At 45.6% G+C, this 19,832-nt stretch overlaps 1 protein-coding gene across 1 annotated transcript in view; it reads right to left on the bottom strand.

Annotated features, from left to right (window-relative positions):
• Positions 1 to 17,606, bottom strand: part of SMARCAL1 (SNF2 related chromatin remodeling annealing helicase 1) — a 52,995-nt gene extending 35,389 nt beyond the window's left edge. Inside the window, exons 1-6 of the mRNA XM_068967954.1 lie at positions 17,483 to 17,606; positions 15,648 to 15,683; positions 14,414 to 15,252; positions 13,810 to 13,860; positions 9,617 to 9,856; positions 6,885 to 6,935 (exon numbers count right to left, since the gene is read on the bottom strand). Coding sequence (XP_068824055.1) covers positions 6,885 to 6,935; positions 9,617 to 9,856; positions 13,810 to 13,860; positions 14,414 to 15,194 — 1,123 coding nt within the window. The 5' untranslated portion in view covers positions 15,195 to 15,252; positions 15,648 to 15,683; positions 17,483 to 17,606. The remainder of the gene's footprint in view (positions 1 to 6,884; positions 6,936 to 9,616; positions 9,857 to 13,809; positions 13,861 to 14,413; positions 15,253 to 15,647; positions 15,684 to 17,482) is intronic.
• Between the last annotated feature and the right edge of the window lie 2,226 nt (positions 17,607 to 19,832).

The raw sequence follows: 19,832 nt of genomic DNA, 5'->3' as shown, positions 1-19,832 counted from the left end.
ATGTGCATGGCTGAGTCCCTCTGCTGTCCCCTGAAACTATCACAATATTGTTAACTGGCTATATTCCAATACAAAATAAAAAGTATTAAAAATAAATAAAAGAAAAAAAACAAAAATAAAATAATATCGCAAGCCGGGAGGTGGGGTTGGGGGGAGGGAGAAAAATCAGTAGGACAGGAGTGCTATTTACAAATAATGACAAAGAGCAGAGTCCATGCAAAGGCCACGGACTGAGAACAATGCCATGGCCTTGGACTTTGGACATTTCCCATAAGAGAGAAAGCATCTCCTCTTGGGAGAGGCGGCCTGTGGACCAAACCAGTCTACTTATTGTTCTGATAAATAAAGTCTGTGGGGAGACAGCTGTGTCCATGTGTTAGTGGACAGCCAATGGCAGCTATCATGCCTAATGGTGCAGCTGAGTCACTGGGACAGAGAGAGCACAGCCCACAGAGCCTGAAATATGAACTGTCTGGCCCTTTACAAAAGAACTTTACCAACCCCTGCTTAGCTTAGAGTCTACACTGGGAGTGGCCACGGCTCTCTTTGAACTAAAGATTATACTTCAGGGTCTTCACTTTCCTTCCACGCATGCAGCTTCCACACTCCAATATAATGGATGGAGAGACCTTTTCTAGTCAGAGCTATAAAACCAGCTGGGAAAAACAAATGACCTAGGACTACATGGAAATGAAAGCAAAGTAATTGCACTGATTTTTCTTTTTTGAAGGAATTTAGCTTCACCTGATTTCAAAAGAAAAACAAAACAAAACGTCTTTATTCAGTAAAGAAACAGAAAAACAAAACAACAACCCAAGTTTCAAATAAAACAGAATTCTGTAGGGTGGGGGAAGGAAGGATAACACCAGTTTAAAGTTAGAGAAAAGACAGAGCTAGAAATCCCTGGTAGTAGAATTATCATTAAACTACCAGTCACAGCCTGCTGTCCCACAGTTGCAGCTTTCAAGATGTCTTCCCTTTCATCATTTCCTTCAGAAAATCTACCTAGAAGAGTGACCACTGTCTACACATCCTCAATGGCTCTTTACCCTTTACCTTTCAGGGGCACCCTGGGAGAGTTGTAGTAACCCACCAAGGGGCTCATTGGATTCTCCAGGAATCCAGGTGAAGGAATCAGAGAGAGAACTTGGGTCCATTTCATTTCTAACCCATGTTACTTGAAATTCTAAGGCTGTTGGCTCTCTATTCCACACGGTCATGTGTTTCTTAATCTCCCCACAAGGTATTCCAAAGCCTTCTGCCACAACCATCAATTGTCAGTTATAAATACTGAAGTGAATATGGAGGCTGAGCTATCTATCACCACTTTAAATTGTGTTGCATTTTCAATATATTTAAATCCATTTGTCTTTCCCTAAATATTTCTGTTGTTCAGTCACTAAATCATGTCTGACTCTTTGTGACCCCATGGACTGCAGCATACCAGACTTCTCTGTCTTTCATTATTTCCCAGAGTTTGCTCAAATTCATGTCCATTAAGTCGGTGATGCTACTAGCCATCTCATCCTCTGCCGCCCCCTCCTCCTTTTGCCTTCAATCTTTTCCCAGCATATTTCTGGAAACCGTTTGCATGAATAGCATCACCCTGGTAAGAAATTAGGTAACGCTGATAGCTTTAATAAAAGATAGACTGTTCATATTGGTGCCGACATACACTGTAAGCTTCCAAATTAAATCTGAACGTGCTGATTTCCACACACTTCAAGAGGCTGAGCACTCCATGTGCTTTCAGAACCCATTTTCATTTTAATCCTAGTGATCTTCAGCACTTGGATACCTGATGAAAGCTAAGAAAGAGCTGATGATCCGGCTGGGGTGAAATGCAAGACTTTGTGCACATTATGTCCTTTCAGCCACTCAAGGGGGAAGAAAGAACCCTCTACTCTGTTTCCTATCGACTGCTAGCTCCCCAAATCCTATGCTGCTGGTTCAGCCCACAGAGTGTGTTTCTGAGACCACGTGAATTCTCTGTCACTGACTCTCTGCTACCGTTTCCCCGCACTGGGAGATCAGATGGATGTGCTATCTGGCTTCATGAGTCATCGAGAAGTCGCTTCTGTCAAACAGCTCTTTGGCAGAACGCTGCCGGCCCACATGGTGGAGAGATGTGGATGTGAATGTTTTCAAATAGCAGCCGACAAGACGACATCACTGATTTGGGGATGCAGAACCCTTCTGGACTGTGACAGGCAGGGGAAAACAGAAGGCTTGCTGCCAATTTCGCTGTGGCCGGGAGGCCGTGAGTCATCACTGAGAGAAGAGGAAGGAGGAACACTCAGAGGAGACTGGCCTGACCTGGAGACCGGAGCAGCCACTGTATCTGCAGAGGGCACTCACACTCTCAGGTCTTACTGTTATTTCTTAACTCGTTTCAGAGGCACATGGTCAGTAGCTCAGGCCAATAATCTGATTTCACATACGAGATCTAGGGGTGGGAGAGAGGTCCAGACGCCCCAGGTTTATGATCTGTTCCCAGAGGAATGGAACTGTGACATACGCAGCACTTCACCTCACTAGTCTCTCAACTCACAGACCTGGTTTCTCCATCTCCTAGTGGGTCACATCACAAACTCAGAATCACAATTTTAATCAGACTTTACTGTGACCCTGCAAGGCTCCTGACAAGGAAAACAACTGTTTCCTTTCTCTTGGTCCAGATTTTCCCCAATCTATGAAATGGGGAAAGGAGAAAAGGTAAGATATACTCAACTGAATGCAGAGTTCCAAAGAATAGAAAGGAGAGATAAGAAAGTCTTCCTCAGTGAACAATGCAAAGAAATACAGGAAAACAATAGATCAGAAAAGAATAGAGATCTCTTCAAGAAAATTAGAGATACCAAGGGAACATTTCATGCAAAATGGGCACACAAATGGTATGGACCTAACAGAAGCAGAAGATATTAAGAAGAGGTGGCAAGAATACACAGAAGAACTATATAAGAGAGAACTCAATAACCCAATTAACCGTGAAGGTGGGATCACTCACCTAGAGCCAGACATCCTAGAGTGCAAAGCAGCGAGCCATAGGCAGCATCACTACAAACAAAGCTAGTGGAGGTGATGGAATTCCAGCTGAGCTACTTCAAGTCCTAAAAGATGATGCTATGAAAGTCCTGCAATCAATATGCCAGCAAATTTGGAAAACTCAACAGTGGCCACAGGACTGGAAAACACCGGTGTTCACTATAATCCAGAAAAGCAATGCCAAAGAATGTTCAAACTACCACACAATTGCATTCATTTCACAAGCCAGCAAAGTAATGCTCAAAATTCTCCAAGCGAGAACTTCCAGATGTTCAAGCTGGATTTAGAAAAGGCAGAGGAATCAGAGATCAAATTGCCAACATCCACTGGATCATAGAAAAAGCAAGAGAATTCCACAAAAACATCTACTTTTGCTTCATTGACTACGGTAAAGCCTTTGATTGTGTGGACCACAACTGTGGAAAATTCTTAAAGAGATGGGAATACCAGACCACCTTACCTGCCTCCTGAGAAATCTGTCTGCAGATCAAGAAGCAACAGTTAGAACTGGACACGGAACAACAGACTGGTTCCAAAGTAGGAAAGGAGAACATCAAAGCTGTATACTGTCACCCTGCTTATTTAACTTATATGCAGAGTATATCATGTGAAATGTTGGGCTGGATGAAGCACAAGCTGGACTCAAGATTGCTGGGACAAATGTCAATAACCTCAGAAACGCAGATGATACCACCCTTATGGCAGAAAGTGAAGAAGAACTAAAAAAAAAAAAAAAAAAAATGTTGGCTTAAAACTCAACATTCAGAAAACGAAGATCATGGCATCTGGTCCCATCACTTCATGGCAAATAGACTGGCAAACAATGGAAACAGTGACAGACTTTCTTTTCTTGGGCTCCAAAATCACTGCAGATGGTGATTGCAGCCATGAAATTAAAAAACGCCTACTCCTTGGAAGAAAAGTTATGACCAACCTAGACAGCATATTAAAAAGCAGAGACATTACTTTGCCAACAAAGGTCCGTGTAGTCAAGGCTATGGTTTTTCCAGTAGTCATGCATGGACGTGAGAGTTGGACTATAAAGAAGGCTGAATGCCAAAGAACTGATGCTTTTGAACTGCGGTATTGAAGACTCTTGAGAATCCCTTGGACTGCAAGGGGATCAAACCAATCAATCCTAAAGGAAATCAATCCTGAATATTCATTAGAAGGACTGACGCTGAAGCTGAAGCTCCAGTACTTTGGCCACTGATGCGAAGAACTGACTCATTAGAAAAGACCCTGATGCTGGCAAAGATTGAAGGCAGGAGGAGAAGGGGTGAACAGAGGAAGAGATAGTTGGATGGCATCACCAACGCAATGGACATGAGTTTGAGCAAGCTCCAGGAGATGGTGAAGGACAGGGAAGCCTGGCATGCTGCAGTCTGGGGTCTCAAAGAGTCGGACATAACTGAGCAACTGAACAACAATAAGACACGGAAAATCAGCACTCAGGCTCCTCGTTGCACCTCTGTCAAATTCTATGAACCATTATCATCCCTTCAGTTGTGTCCGACTCTTTGCAACCTTATGGACTGTAGCCCACCAGGCTTCTCTTGTCCATGGGATTCTCCAGGCAACAGTACTAGAGTGGGCTGTCATGCCCTCCTCCAGGGAATTTTCCCAATCTAGGGATCAAACCTGTGTCTCTTACATCTCCTGCATTACCAGGTGGGTTCTTAACCACTACCGCCACCTAGGAAGCCCATCATTATAACGAATGCAAAAAAAGCAGTCCTAACTCTAGAAGTCTTAAATCAAGGTCCATGGAATTAGTAATATAAAAAACAAAATCTTTACATGTGGGGACTTCTCTGGCGGTCCAACGGTTACAAATCTGCCTTCCAATACAGGGGACGAGGGTCTGATCCCTGGTCGGGGAAGGAAGATCCCACATATTGCGGAGCAACAAGGCCTGAGCACTGCAACTAGAGAGGCGCAACGAGGGCCCCGCCGAGTGCTGCAACCAAAACCCAAGGCAGCCAGAAATAAATAAACAGAATAAATGTTTGTTTTTTTTTTAAAAAAAAAAACCTTACAAGTGGCCATTCTGTACATTCTTCCCAGTGAAGACTCCATTGTTTCATCACATATTTCAATGAGTCCATGGCCCACAAGACTTGGAACCACTATATAACGCTACGTGAGCTGCAAGTCATGGTTTTTCAACATTATATTCATCTGCTAATGCTGTAAATGTCCTGCTTTTTGTTGTTGCATAAAAGCCAAAGGCTTCATAGCTCACATATTTACATGTTTTTCTGTGGTTGAAAGACAAAGGGCTGAGAGAGAAAAACTCACTTTGACTGCTCATCAAAAATTCAGCTTCAGCCAAATAATTCGCTCAAGTCACAATTTCCAAACAGTTGCAGCTAAGGAGTCTCAGATAAATGTCAGCCACCCTTTTTGCTTCAGCTAGTGGTTGCTGATACTAAATAAGTAACTCATCATATTCAAACTGAACCCCAAATTTGCAGCAAGTTTTCCCTCAGGGAATCAAATGCTCTTCCCTCATATTTAATTTCTGTCAGTAGGATACATATGGATTAAATACCTTCCCTCCCCCGTTTTTTTTTAACTGAAGGGCGAAATGCGACCCAGAATATTGAGCTACCTACCTGATGTCACACAGTAAATCACATAAGAAGGAGACAGAGGGAAGAGACCTCTTCCTTACACCCCTAGCCTGGTGGACACCTCCCCACCTCCACTGTGCTGGAGAATGTCTCTTCTGGCCAGACAGGTACCATCTCTGGGACCAGAAAGTTCTCAGGGATCAAGCAGGGGGACCCTGTGCTGTGCCAGCTGCACACCCACTGCAGGATTTGAAGTCTGGAAGACAGGTGACAGACGAGCATTCCAGGACAGGCCAAGATATGACCACATCACCCCACCCCACCCCTTCCTCAGGCATATTGGAATTCATTCATTACCCCACCCAAGCAGAGCACAGAGAAGCAAAATGATAAGCCCAAACTGACTTGTCCTTCTCATAGTTGTATCTGTACACATAGCCCTTCCCTTGGTCAGGCTCCAAAGTGTGTGTGTACTAAACACCCTGGCCTTGGCTTCTGCCTCTGGCAGAACTCAGCCCATCATGAAACCCGTTACCACTATGGCTCTCCTGCTTCCACAGACCATCTGGTTCTAGGAATAAGTGAAGAACCCGCTCTTAAAGGGGATCTAACGTAGCTTCCATCTAACGTCAGCAATCCTAGCTTGCCTCTGATTCCCAAAGCCCATGAACGCTCACTTCTTGTTCTGCTGTGATGGGTGGGAGGGTGCACAGGCCTCGAGTATCTGCCTAGCACCGCCTCAGCCTGATGGAACATGTGGCCCTGCGTTTCCCTGAGCTGTCCTGAAGCCACTATCACAGAGCGCAGGGGCATGGCTGAGGGCATCTTCGCCTTTCCCAGGCCTGCACTCAAGCGTGTCATGTTATTGCAGCGGAGGGGAGGAACGGGTCGATTCTTTTAAAATATGTTATATTGGGGCTTCCCTGCTGGTGGAGTGATTAGGGGTCTGCTTGCCAATGCAGGGGACACAGGTCCAATCCCTGGTCGGGAAAGACCCCACATGCATCGGGGCAACTGAACCCACGTGCCACAACTACTGAGACCGTGCTCTGGAGCCTGTGCTCTGCAACAAGAGAAGCCCGCACACGGCAGCTAAAGAACAGTCCCCACCACAGCTACAGACAAGCCTGCGTGCAACAGTAGAGACCCAGTACAGCTAAAAGTAAAGAAACCTTCTTCAAAAAAAAAACCTACATTAAGTCCAAGGCATGTGATTAAGGCTTAACAATAGCATGATATAAACAAGCAAGGTGGGCAGCTCACTGAGTTTACTGTATTCTTCCAGGAGGAAGCTCCACTTCCGGGTCTTGACATCTGCAACGACAAGAGACAAACAGGCAAACGTGACACCCTGCCCTCCTGCAAGGTCACCACACTTACTAATTCATCCTCTGGTTTCACAAAACCCCAGGAAGCTCAGGTGGTGGGCACCTTGTGCTGACCGTGTGCTGGGCAGCAGGGATAGAGAGACTGACAACACCTTTCACTGAGGCTTTCACAGAATTCAGGGAGGAAAGACAAGCAGACGTGGAGACGGCACTGGGTTGCTAAGGGTGGGGACAAAGGGAGTTACATGGACAGAGGACCAGGGATGGGCTAGCAGGTGAGAAACGCCCTGAATCTCCAAGGCTGGGATAATAATATAGCTTGTACTTATTCAGTGCTTACTTTAAGCCAAGAAACTTATATGACCATGTCCTTGGTTCTTCAATGTGCTATAAGCACATTGGGCACCATTATCAGTAGCTTCATTTTGTGCATGGAAAACAAGCTACATGTGGTCGGAGTGGTCAATCCCAGGTCTGCCGCTTCCTGGCTGTGTGACTTTGGGCAAGTTACATAACTTCTCTGTGCCTCTGTTCCCACCATCTGCCAAAGGAGGATCCTAGAGCCCCTGCTTCATAGGGTTCTCGTATGGACTATGTAAAATTTAAATGTAAAATGCTTATAGAAGTGGTCCGGCAAACAATGCACTCAAAAAAGGGAACCAATGATAACTTATGACGATGATGATGATGCCATCTTCTGATTAGTGGAGTATAGCATAATCTACATACGTTATTGACTATGAAGGGTGAGTATTTCCCTACCCAGCACTGACTTGTTACTTCCGGTTTTCCTACCAATCTACCTTCTGAGAAAATCAAGTAAGCTGCAACTCAGTAAATGCTTTCTGGGTAGTACAAGAGAATTCTCCTCTGTCTGGTCACTTAGGAAGCAAGGTAGTCAGGGAAAAGGCATCACAGACACCGAGTCCATGTCAGGAGAGAAGCAAGGTGGCCCAGGTGGAATCTGACAGAAAGACCAAAAGCAGACAGCCCACTCCTGATATGGGAATAGTGCAGGAGGCCCTTTCTGACGGCGGCAGGACAGCAAATGGATTGGGGGCAGGAGAAGAAGGGGACGACAGAGGATGAGACGGCTGGATGGCATCACTGCCTCGATGGACATGAGTCTGAGTGAACTCCGGGAGTTGGTGATGGACAGGGAGGCCTGGCGCGCTGTGATTCATGGGGTCGCAAAGAGTCGGACATGACTGAGCGACTGAACTGAACTGATTCCTCCACAAACAGCAGATCATGTCAGAAGTGTGATTTCAAAGGCCACACTTATCAGAAGTCACAGGTCATCGGTACTTGCCTTTTAAGGGCCACCCCAAGCAGAGGTCAAAGACCTAAGGGGTCTAGGGGAGGGGGGGACAACACTCTCTGGACCCGGGCTGGGCCCTGTGCATCATACCTAAACCCTACTCCCCAGGTGGGTCTCACAAGTCAAAACTATCCATCTAAAGGAGAACAAGGCAGCAGCCAGCATCACCCTCTCCTGAAGGATCCCCAACCTCGAGGAAGGCTCTCTAAGCAAGTCACTCCACAGAGGCTTCATCCACAATGCTGCCTGAGCATAATGTCTCAAAGGCAAGAGGTTTAAAGGTTTGCTTTCTACCGGCCTGTGTGTGCTGTGCTAAGTCGCTTCAGTCATGTCCGACTCATTGCAACCCTATGAACCATAGCCCACCAGGCTCCTCTGACCATGGGATTCTCCAGGCAAGAATACTGCAGTGGGCTGCCACTTCTTCCTCCAGGGGATCCTGCCAACTCAGAGACTGAACCTGAGTCTCTTATGTCTCCTGCATTGATAGGTGTGCTCTTTACCATTAGTGCCACCTGGGAAGCCCTTCTAACCTGCCTAGAAAAAAGCTAAAATCATCTGAAGAATGGGAATACAAAAGCCACACTGTTTTGCAAAGCAGCAAGACCCAAGCTAAGAATGAAACCCAAGCTAAGTTCAGAATTCTGCTTCTTCTTCTGATGTGGCAGCTTTTGAAGAACCTCACAAAAAAAATCAAGCAAAACTGCTCTGCTTTGCCTGGTGGATTTCAAGCCTAGCTGATTATTAGACTCACCTGAAGTTTTTTTTTTTTAATGCCAATATCCAGGGCCCCACCTCAGGCCAATTAAATCAGTAGCTCTTGGTGGGAACCCAGGCATTAACATTTACTCCAGGGGTTGGATCAGCCAATCTGTGATTCACCCACTGCTCTAGGTGGTTGGGAGGCGGGCTCAAGCTTGAAAACCACTGACTCAGTCGATGCAAAGAGTTGGACAAGACTGAGTGACTGAACTGAACTAAGTCTATGCAAAGGCAATTATTTTTATGGCAAACACCTATTTTTCAAGCTCTCCTAAGGACAAGGTAAAACTAAATGGGTTTAAGTGGTTACAGCAGAAACTTGCCTGCTTCTACTAAGCAGACACTGCCTAGGTGACCAGGGAAGGAGTCTTCTCCTTGGGAGGCCTTTAAGGACAAAGCAGACCCTACTACCTTGCTCAACTATCGGTAACAATTTAGGGAACACCTTTCCACAGGAAGAGGAGCAGGTTAGGCAGGCTTTGCCAAGAAAGTCACTTCTGAATATTTAAAGAGATGGGAGCACCTTGCTCTGAGATTATGGGCCGCTCTGCCTCCTGGGAATTAGGCAGAGGCCAACTACTTGCCGTATTTTCTGGAATCCATCTGTTTAAACAGCGCAATCAAGTCTTCTGAATAGCCGATGTCTGCCTCGAAGCGGGCCCGGGAGATGAGCACGCACTGCCCTTTGACAAAGGCCAGGGAGGGAGCTGCAGGAAGGCCGGTCTTGGCTATAATGCCACTGCTGGTGGAGGGTGACTCCACATGGCCCTCGGCTCCTTCCAAAGGCTGCAGGGTGATCCCCGGGAGGCGCTGGGCTGCTTTCACTGCAGAAGAAGAAAAGGACAGAGGTGATGACCTGGTAACTTTTAAGGCCCTGGCATGCTCAGGCAGGTAGGAGAGGAGGCAGGAGCAGGGTGACAAGGAGGTGTGCTAGGCAGGCAGGAGACAAGAGGTGTAGTTAGATGGGGAAGGTGAGCAGGTGAGCTTTAACTAGAGGTTCAGAGATCTCAGGATTACCTGAATATAACTCTTCTATTCTTTAGGTTTTCCAATTTGAAACTTAGAATTCAGAAATGCACAGGGAGAAGAGGGGTCTCACCAGGATGAGTAAACTTATTAGATAATTTCTGCAGCTATGTCAGAGAAGCCACTGAAAGAAATCAACACACCTGACATCAGCCCCTTAACCCTGTTCCCAGGTCACTGCTCTGTCCCTCACTGGGAGGACAAGGAAGGAGACACAGGACTGTCAGACCACAAATGCAGTTTTGAACCTTGTTTTCTCTATTACTGAGGCATTTTATAGATTAATAGATTTGACAACATAAAACTAAACAGTCAAACAACGCAAACTGAAATGAAAGGCAAAACTACTGAATAAAGATATCTGCAAGAAATATGAAGAGAGCTCATACTTTAAAAAAATACTGACCACTAAGATACGTTAGGTAACCAGCTCAAAAGGGGAGGGGAAATGACCAACAGACATTTGAGAAACATGCAACTCTGCAAATAATCAGAGTAATAAAAAGCCAATTTTTACTTATTAAACTTGAATTACAAAAAATAGATATCTGAACATCTTTTGGAAAACAATCTTGCAACACAGAGCAAGAGCTATAAAAAGTCATCATAATGATTCAACTTTTGGGAAATCTGTCTCAACTAACATAAATTGAAAACACAAAAACTTATAGACCAAGGTGTTCCTTACAGCTTTGATACTAGGGAAACTGGAAGCAAATTAATATTAAACAAAAAGAACATGATTTACCCAATTTATGACACATTCTTACAATGGAAGGTTATATAGCCTTCCATTAATTAATTAATTAATCTTCCATATATAGCCATTAATTTTGGGGGGGAGAAACTTTGGAAAACACAAAGGTACAAAAAACAATATTAAATCATCTTTTGGAGGTCAAAGTGGTCCAATAACAGACATGTACATTTTCATCATTTAAAATGAACTGTTTAACATGCACCACTAAAATAAAAATGCTTTAGAACTTCCCTGGTTGCACAGTGGATAAGAATCTGCCTGCCCATTCAGAGGACATGGGTTTGATCCCAGGTCCAGGAAGATCCCACATGCCTCAGAGCAACTAAGCCTGTACAACATAACTACTAAGCCTGCTGCTGCTACTACTGAAGCCTACATCTTAGAGCCTCTGCTCCGCAACAAGAGAAGCCCCAACAATGAGAAACCTGTGCACTGCAACTAAAAGTAACTCCTGTTTGCTGCAACCGGAGGAAGCTCATGCAAACCGCACAAAGCAGTGAAGATTCAGTGCAACCCAAAATAAATACACAAATAAAAAATTAATAGAAATGCTTTATGCACGAACACTAAGTGAAAAAGGCAAGAAACAAATTATATTAAATATATAAAACATTGTATATTTTAATGCCCAGGCAAAAAGGCTGGAAGGAACAAAACTAAAATGCTAATAGTGAGTGGGGACAGATGGGGGCAGATGAGGGGGCTGGTTTCTCTTCTTTTGCATGTTGATATAGTTTCCACATGGCTTACAAAGAGTGTGTGGTAGGGTTCGAAGAGTGTGTGGTAGAGTTAAAAAGTAAAAGTTCAGAGGTGAACCCAAATGAATAACAGAAAGACTGACAGTCTTCATAAATTATATTAATGAAAAGTATAATCTACTAAGATGACACAGCAAACATGAACCATCTGAAAATGAAGAAAGAAGGATAGAGGCACAAATTCATGACTGCTGCAAGGGTTTTCAAGATAAACTTTGGTAGAAGCAGATTGTGCATGCGAAACACTGACCAGGATACAGGGGAGCTAAACAGCTCCTGTTCGGCAAAATTCATCTGAAAGCTACACTGAGAATTTTGTGCCCAACAAACAGTTTAAAGAAAAAAATGTGGAGCATTACCAGAAATAATCATACTGCACAGAAAACCTACATGAATTTGCAAAAGCAGACATCATCTGAGTCACCATGCATTATGGTCCGAGAACAGGAGTAAAAAGATGGCAAATCAAACAAAACAGAGACTTTAAACAGTCTCTGTAGGTCACTTTTGTATACATATATAAAAGGATAGCAAATAAAAAAGAAAACAGGACATGAAAAAGATTTCCTAACAGTGGAAATCACTGGTTTAATATGCAACAATGCAACACCATGTATCAAGACCTGCAGTGTTAACTCAGAGCACTGTCTCTCCTCTTCCTAACACACAATAAATGGATTAAAATAATGGTAAGGGCTTCCCTACCCTACTCCAGTACTCTTGCCTGGAAAATCCCATGGACGGAGGAGCCTGGTAGGCTGCAGTCCATGGGGTCACGAAGAGTCGGACACGACTGAGTGACTTCACTTTCACTTTTCATTTTCCTGCATTGGAGAAGGAAATGGCACCCCACTCCAGTATTCTTGCCTGGAGAATCCCAGGGACGGGGGAGCCTGGTGGGCTGCCGTCTCTGGGGTCGCACAGAGTTGGACACAACTGAAACGACTTAGCAGCAGCAGCAGCAGCAAGGGCTTCCCTGGTGGCTCAGTGGTTTTGAATCCACCTGCTAATGTAGGCGATCCCCGACCTGGGAAGCTCCCACACGCTGCAGAGCACCTAAGCCCGTGCGCCTCAGCTACTGAGCCTACGCTCTAGAGTCCGGGAGCCCCAAGTACAGGGTCCACATGCCGCAACCACAGAAGGCTACTCCCCCTAGAGCCCGTGCTCCCCAGCAGGAGAAGCCACTGCAATGAGAAGCCCCGCACACCACAACTAGAGAATAGCCTAGGCAGCAAGGAACACCCAGCATGGCCAAAAATAAATAAATAAATAGATAAAACAATAAAAGAAATAAAATAATGGTAGAGGTGAGCTCTCCCAAACCTAATGGTATACATTTCAAGTGGAGGCGGCAAAAAAAAAAAAAAAAAAAACACCACACACAACACAGGAAGTTCTGCAGAGGGCTGTCTCATCACTTCCAGAAACTATACTAGTGATTCAAGAGAATTCTACTCCCTGCCCCAAATCTGCAGAGGAGTAACCGCCCCATGAATCCTCTGCTTTCCCCTTTTTGAACTGGGTGGGGAGAGAGAGGGCACTGACAAGGCCAGCGAGGAGGAGGAGCAGAACGGGGCTGACACTGACCAGGTGCAGGCTCCAGGCATCAGAAGGCGACAAAACCTTGGTGCGGGATAGTCAACAAGATCACAAAAGACGGCAGTGGTGCACCTGGGAGCCCTGATCACCAACAGATGTGACACAGCCTGGCACCAGCCAGGACAATGCCCCTTCTCTGTGCCCTCGGGCTTGTGCTGTTGCTGAACTGTTATTCTTCCTGGCAGCAGGGCCCGCACAGCTGCCTGGCATGGCTGGAGCCCACATTCTGGTGGGAATAGGCACTCTGAAGTCAGATGGGCTGTGTTTGAATTCCAGTTGCACAACCTATTGGTCGGTGTGCGATTCTATGTTAGTTACAGAGCCTCTCTGGACCTCAGTTTTCCCATCTGTAAAATGGCTGTTATAAGGAATAAAAGAGTTAGCAAATATATAAGGGGTTTAGAATAGCCTTGCATGTAGCAGGTTCTGATAAGTGCTAGCTTTTGTTAATATGATCAGTGATGTCCTCCCAAGGACCTGCCTCGCTAGGCTGGCCATGGTAAGAAGTAAGAGGAACATTGGGATGGCACCCCAAAAGCCATGTGAACCACTAGCTAGACTACATCTGCTACTTCTAAGGAACTCCTCAAGAGCAGCTTCTCCCTGCAAGAGGGGGCACTACACACCTACTTACTTAGGGGACCATAGTCAGTCATGCTGAAGTTCCACGTCTTGGTGGCAGGATCTGAAATGAAACAGAAGTACCCAGTTTGCCCACAATAAGGCCAAAGACTTGGCATGAGCAGTACTTGGACATTCAATAAAGGCTTGCTGAATGCATGCATGCATGCTAAGTTCAAGACAGTTGACTGAAAATCCCTGGAGAGAACAGACAGCAAACATACCTGAGGATAACCACTTTGGTTCTGCCCTTCCAGGTTAACTAACCTGAGCATGCCACTTTACCTGGCTGAGCCAGTTCTACTGCCTTTAAAATGGAAATAACATCTGCTTATGACAAAAAAAAAGAAATGCTGTAAAGTGCTACAATGCACACAAAGCAGCTGGCAGCAGGGGAATGGGCCTGTGAATAACTATGCATCCATTGTCCACATGGCCAGGAGACAGCCCCCAAGTGTGGCAGCTATTGGAGGGGATGCCTATTACAAATGGAAACAGAAACTAAAATAGAAATTTTCTAACAACTGGATGGATCTAATGTGCCAATGCATCTTCTTCATATTTATGAGAAAAAAAAAAAAAACACATCTGAAAGAACCAGTTGGAAGACTCATTACCGTAACTTCTGCTGGGCAGACTCTTAAACACTGTGATGAGCGCCTCATTGTACCCAACCTTCACCTGGAATCGCTCTCCGTTCTGGATACACCTTCCCTGCTGGGAGCCTGCCACTCTGTGCAGCGGGGTCCCTGCTTTCTGTTGCAGTCTTCCTTCTGTCCTGGGCATCACACTCCCTGAAACGTTCTGCCCAGAGGTGGAGGGTCTCGCCATCCTGGCCTCTAATTCAGGATCCCTAGGAGGCTGTCCAGAGGAAGAGGCTGCTATCTCCTGGAAATTCTTCACTTTGGCCAAAGGCTCATGAGTTGTGTTAGCAAAGGGTGTTGACTGGGTCTCATGTGAAGCCTGAGGATGACCTTGACCTAACTCGTAACCCCAGGGCTGTTGGCTGGGGACCCCTGGAGGACTGTTTGCCAGAGGCGGGGAGATCCCAGTGACAGTCACTTGATTTGGTGGGCGGGAGCTTGGGCAGGCTGTGGGCATCTCTTCTGGCCTCTGCCACATCCCCTTCGCCTGCTCGGAGGTGTTGGGTGGAAAACTGTGGGGATTTTGAGGCCTCTGGTCACCATGAGATGAACTGCTGGGATTTTGTTGTTTGAAAAAGATGCCATGGCTCCCTGACTTAGAAGGATCTCGGGGGAGGTTTTGGGATGGGCCCTGCTTGGACTGGGCAGGTTTCTGATGCTGTTCTGCTAATAGTTTCTCAGCTCTTCGGGCCAGAGCCTTCTGCCGATTTGCTTCAATTTTTTTCCTCTGCTCCTCTGTAAGAGGCAAGGACATTTTAATGGAGAGATGCTCATGCAGGAATGTCAGTCTGTAATCGGAAACTTGGCAAAAGCTGAGAAAGGAAAAACAACATGGAAATAAGCATTAATTAAAAAATTTTTTTTGCTTACCTTGATTTCAACAAGCTTTTGTCCAAGGAAATGCACAAGGAGTATAAACAAAGGATAGATTAACATTTCTTTTATAATTAAACATACACACACACATATGACAAAAACCATGACCCTGACAAAAAAAGTAAATAGCAAGGTCAATCAAATCCAAAGTTGAAAAGGTATTTCAACTGCAATGTTTTCCTCCCTCTCATCCACCAGCCAACATGAGTTAGTTATCGGATCCCAAGCAAGTTACACAGTGCAATCTAAATCCATCAGATAAAGAGAAGGGAGCATTTCAAACTAAAAAGGATAATGGATTAGACTGACATGGACCAAAACAACTACATACCATGACGTGGCATTTATAAAATAGCCTCTTTCCAACCTGGAAGAAGGAAAAAAACATTAATACCACACAGACTGCACACTAAATTCACCCCTCAAATCGAATCATTTTATTATTCCTAGCAAGGCAATCTGTGGGTGGTAAACCCACGACCAAGGAGCAACAAGTGATCTTGGAAAAGTAAGGTGAAAACAGTAATACATGCTCATGGTACAAAGCCAGATGCTACATACAGATGTAAAGAAAAGAGTACAATTAATCTGTAATCTCATCATCCATCAATAACCACTGTTCACAGGTGGTGGTTTAGTCATTAAATTGTATCCAACTCTTGTGACCTGATGGACAGCAGGGAAATGGGATTTCCCCGGCAAGAATATGGAGTGGGTTGCTATTTCCTTCTCCAGGGGATCTTCCCCACCCAGGGATCAAACCTGTGGCTCTTGCATTTCCTGCTTTGGCAGGCAAGATTATTTACCACCAAGCCACCAGGAAAGCCAGCTAGTGTTCATAGAGTACAGTATAATTCTTTTTTTCTATCCATATCCTTAGATACAGGTCCTGTATTTTGGAGATAGATTAATTTACTATAAATTATATGGGCTTCCCAGATGGCTAATGAAAAGTGAAAGAAAAGTGAAAGTCTCTTAGTCTTGTCGGACTCTTTGTGACCCCATGGACTATACAGTCCATGGAATTCTCCAGGCCAGAATACTGAAGTGGATAGCCGTTCCATTCTCTAGAGGACTGAACCCAGGTCTCCTGCATTGCAGGAGGATTCATCAGCTGAGTCACCAGGGAGACCCCGGTTCTACTCCTGGGTAGGGAAGATCCCCCGGAGAAGGGATAGATAACCCACTCCAGTATTCCTGGGTTTCCCTGGGTGCTCAGATGGTAAAGAATCCACTTGCAATGCGAGAAACCTGGGTTCGGTCCCTGAGTTGGGAAGATCCCCTGAAAGAGTGGTAAAGAACCCACCTGCCAAAGCAAGAGCCCTAAGAGACGCAAGTATTCTTGCCTGGAGAATCCCACGGACAGAGGAGCCTGGTGGGCTGCAGCCCATGGGTTCACAAAGAGTAGGACACAACTGAAACACAGCACAGCGGGATCTTTTACATACTGTATCCTGAGCCTGATTTTTTTCCCCCAATTAATTTACTTAGGTCCTTTTTCCAAGAGCTGAGCCACTTTTACAACATTCTAGGCCCAGGCTCTTGACACTAACTTCTCTGGCTTGATTCAGAATAGAGTCGGCTCTCAATGGGCCACGTAATGTTTACAGTGATGACTAGGGAGTAGGGATGGGGTACTCTGAGAAGAGCCTGAGGTTAAAAAGGTTTCCTTCCTCCTGCGACTGTGTTTGACCAGAACCCCCAAACATCTGTCCCCAGAGACCTCCCACTTCCCCCAACCGCCAACAGTTAGGAAGGGATTAGAGAAAGGCTTTGTTCCCAGGGCTCCGCTCAAGTTCTCAGGTTCCCTAGGCAAGACACTCCTGCCTAAACTTTCCATCCAGGGCTTTGCCGCGACCCCAAATTCTCCAGGTCCAAGGCCTGGTGCGCTGCCTCCACTAGCCAGGAGAGACGAGGCCGTGGGATGAGGTCCCATTGATCAGCCCCAAACAAAGCCATCCCACTACACGGAGGCCCCTCTTCTTTTTGCTAGGGCCTCGGTTCCATCGCATTTTTGGGGCGCGCATCTCCCGCCAGACTTGGCAGGACGGAAGCGCCATTCCTACCCCTATCATCTCCTCTTGGATTCACCCTTTCCGTTGGCCACTCCCTGCTCCAGACTGGTATTTGGTCTCGTCCTTCTCCGCCGCCTTCCTCCCAGTTTACCTTCTCGGCTGGTGAGATCTAGACCGCGAGCTTTATTCGAGCCAGACCCCGAACACAGGCGCGTCTCCAGAGCCTTCCTGAGCCAGGTTGCTCTTCCTGTGACTGGTTAGGCGCAGGTGCTCGAGTTCTTGCCAGTTAGCTCGCCTTATTTCAGTTCCCTGGCCTGAGAGGTAGTGTTAGTGGCAGAGTCGCTCATCGAGAACTACATTTCCCAGTGGGCAAAGCGGTCTTAATTGCGCTTTTTAAAAAAATGAGAGTTCAGGAGGCGGGAGGCCGGAGCGGTACTGCAGAGCCTTCTGGGATTTGTAGTTTGAGCCAGGGGCCTGGTGAGAATTAGGAGAGACGCAACGTCATGGGCGGGGTGGAAGTGGTCCACTCTGGGAGATGTAGTCCTCTATTTCCTGATGATGAAGCCTTAATCCTTTGGCCACGTGATGGGAAGAGCCGACTCATTCGAAAAGACCCTGATGCTGGGAAAGATTGAAGACAGGAGGAGAAGGAGACAACAGAGGACGAGATGGTTGGATGGCATCACCGACTGGACGGACAGGAGTTTGAGCAAGATCTGGGAGACGGTGAAGGACAGGGAGGCCTGGCATGCTGCTGTCCATGGGGTCCCAGAGAATTGTACACGACTGAGCGACTGAAAAACAATTCCCTGAAAGGTTTCACCAAACTCCGGATCATTAAACCAGAGTTGTTGAGGTTTCCAAAACTGAAGTCTTGCTGTGAAGAACTGTCAGAGTTGTGGGGTTTTTGTTTTAGTTTTTCCATGCTCTTCCTTATTTTTAGTAGCACCCTGGAAGGAAGCAGTATGAGCTGTGCAAAATGTACAACATCATAATAACACAAGAATTTCATTTGACAAGTCAAAGATCCTGAATCTGTGGCCAATCTCATAGTAACATGGAGAGCCAGGCAGTCGGATTTGGTAGCCCTGGAAGACCGGTTCCTGATATTGATAACTTTGCAATTTAAGCATCACCTGCTGTTCCAACGCTGACCTGACCTTCTTGCACCAAAGAGAATTAGCATTGTCGTCACTGTCATTATCATAATCATCCTTTTCATCTTCAGTCGTTGTGTTGAGCATTTATGCTGAATTATCTCATTTAATCCTCACCACAATGTTAAGGAACACACAGTATTTGAATCCCCCTTTTACAGATAGGGGAATGAACAGCTACTGGATAACTTTTGCCAAGCCTTATTAGCCTATTTGTGGTTCTGACTCTGGAGCCCACACTTTTGAGAGAAAATTAGTAACCTGACACTATCAGAGTCAGTTTACCCCATTTCTGAGCACCAGTGTGAGCCCCGTTTCCATTCCATAATTAACTCCACTGTTAAATATTGTTGGTAAATACAATATTCCCCTATCATCACCGTACACATAAATATTGCTATTCTGTTTCTGTTTAAACATGGCACATTTAAAAACAAACAGGTATATCATTACTTAAAAATCTGGAAAAACGACCAAGATGTATTGTTCAGGAAAACAAAGCACATTAATGCGTATAGTTTGATCCATTTTTTAAAAAAAAATCCTTACCTATCAGTGTGTGTAAACTCAGTTCACAGCCAAGGGAGGATGGGGTACACTAGTCTACTTTTTAATCTAGAATTTCCTGAATTACGTGAACTTTCTTAATCATATAGAACTTGTGTGACTTTTGAAACAGTAAACCAGGTTTTTTAAATGACAAAGGCATTGGCCTGTCTTAGAGGCCTTGAGTGAAGTTCAGCACTGCTGCTGCTAAGTTGCTTCAGTCGTGTCCGACTCTGTGCGACCCCAGAGACGGCAGCCCACCAGGCTCCCCCGTCCCTGCGAGTCTCCAAGCAAGAACACTGGAGTGGGTTGCCATTTCCTTGTCCAATGCATGAAAGTGAAAAGTGAAAGTGAAGCCGCTCAGTCATGTCCAACTCTAGCGACCCCATGGACTGCAGCCTACCAGGCTCCTCCGTCCATGGGATTTTCCAGGCAAGAGTACTGGAGTGGGGTGCCATTGCCTTCTCCGGAAGTTCAGCACTAGTGTTCAAATCTCAGCTCCACCCCTTTCATTGGCCAAGTCAACATAGTGACCCAACCTCTATTTCCTCATCTATAAAGTTATAGTAAGAAAACAGTACCACCTTTCTAAATCTTCTTGTGGTAAGGATCAAATTGAGAAAATACAGGAGAAGCACTTAGGGAACTGTGAAATCTCAGAACAGATGGGAGAGAGACATTGCTATTATTTGAGATATATCTTCTTTGGTTCAGTCACTCAGTTGTGTCTGACTCTTTGCAACCCCATGGACTGCAGCACACCAGGCTTCCCTGTCTGTCACCAACTTCCGGGCTTGC

Source organism: Capricornis sumatraensis, chromosome 3 (genome assembly GCF_032405125.1).
Source record: "Capricornis sumatraensis isolate serow.1 chromosome 3, serow.2, whole genome shotgun sequence".
Taxonomy (NCBI): Eukaryota; Metazoa; Chordata; class Mammalia; order Artiodactyla; family Bovidae; genus Capricornis; species Capricornis sumatraensis.
This window is presented reverse-complemented; position numbering and strand designations above follow the sequence as displayed.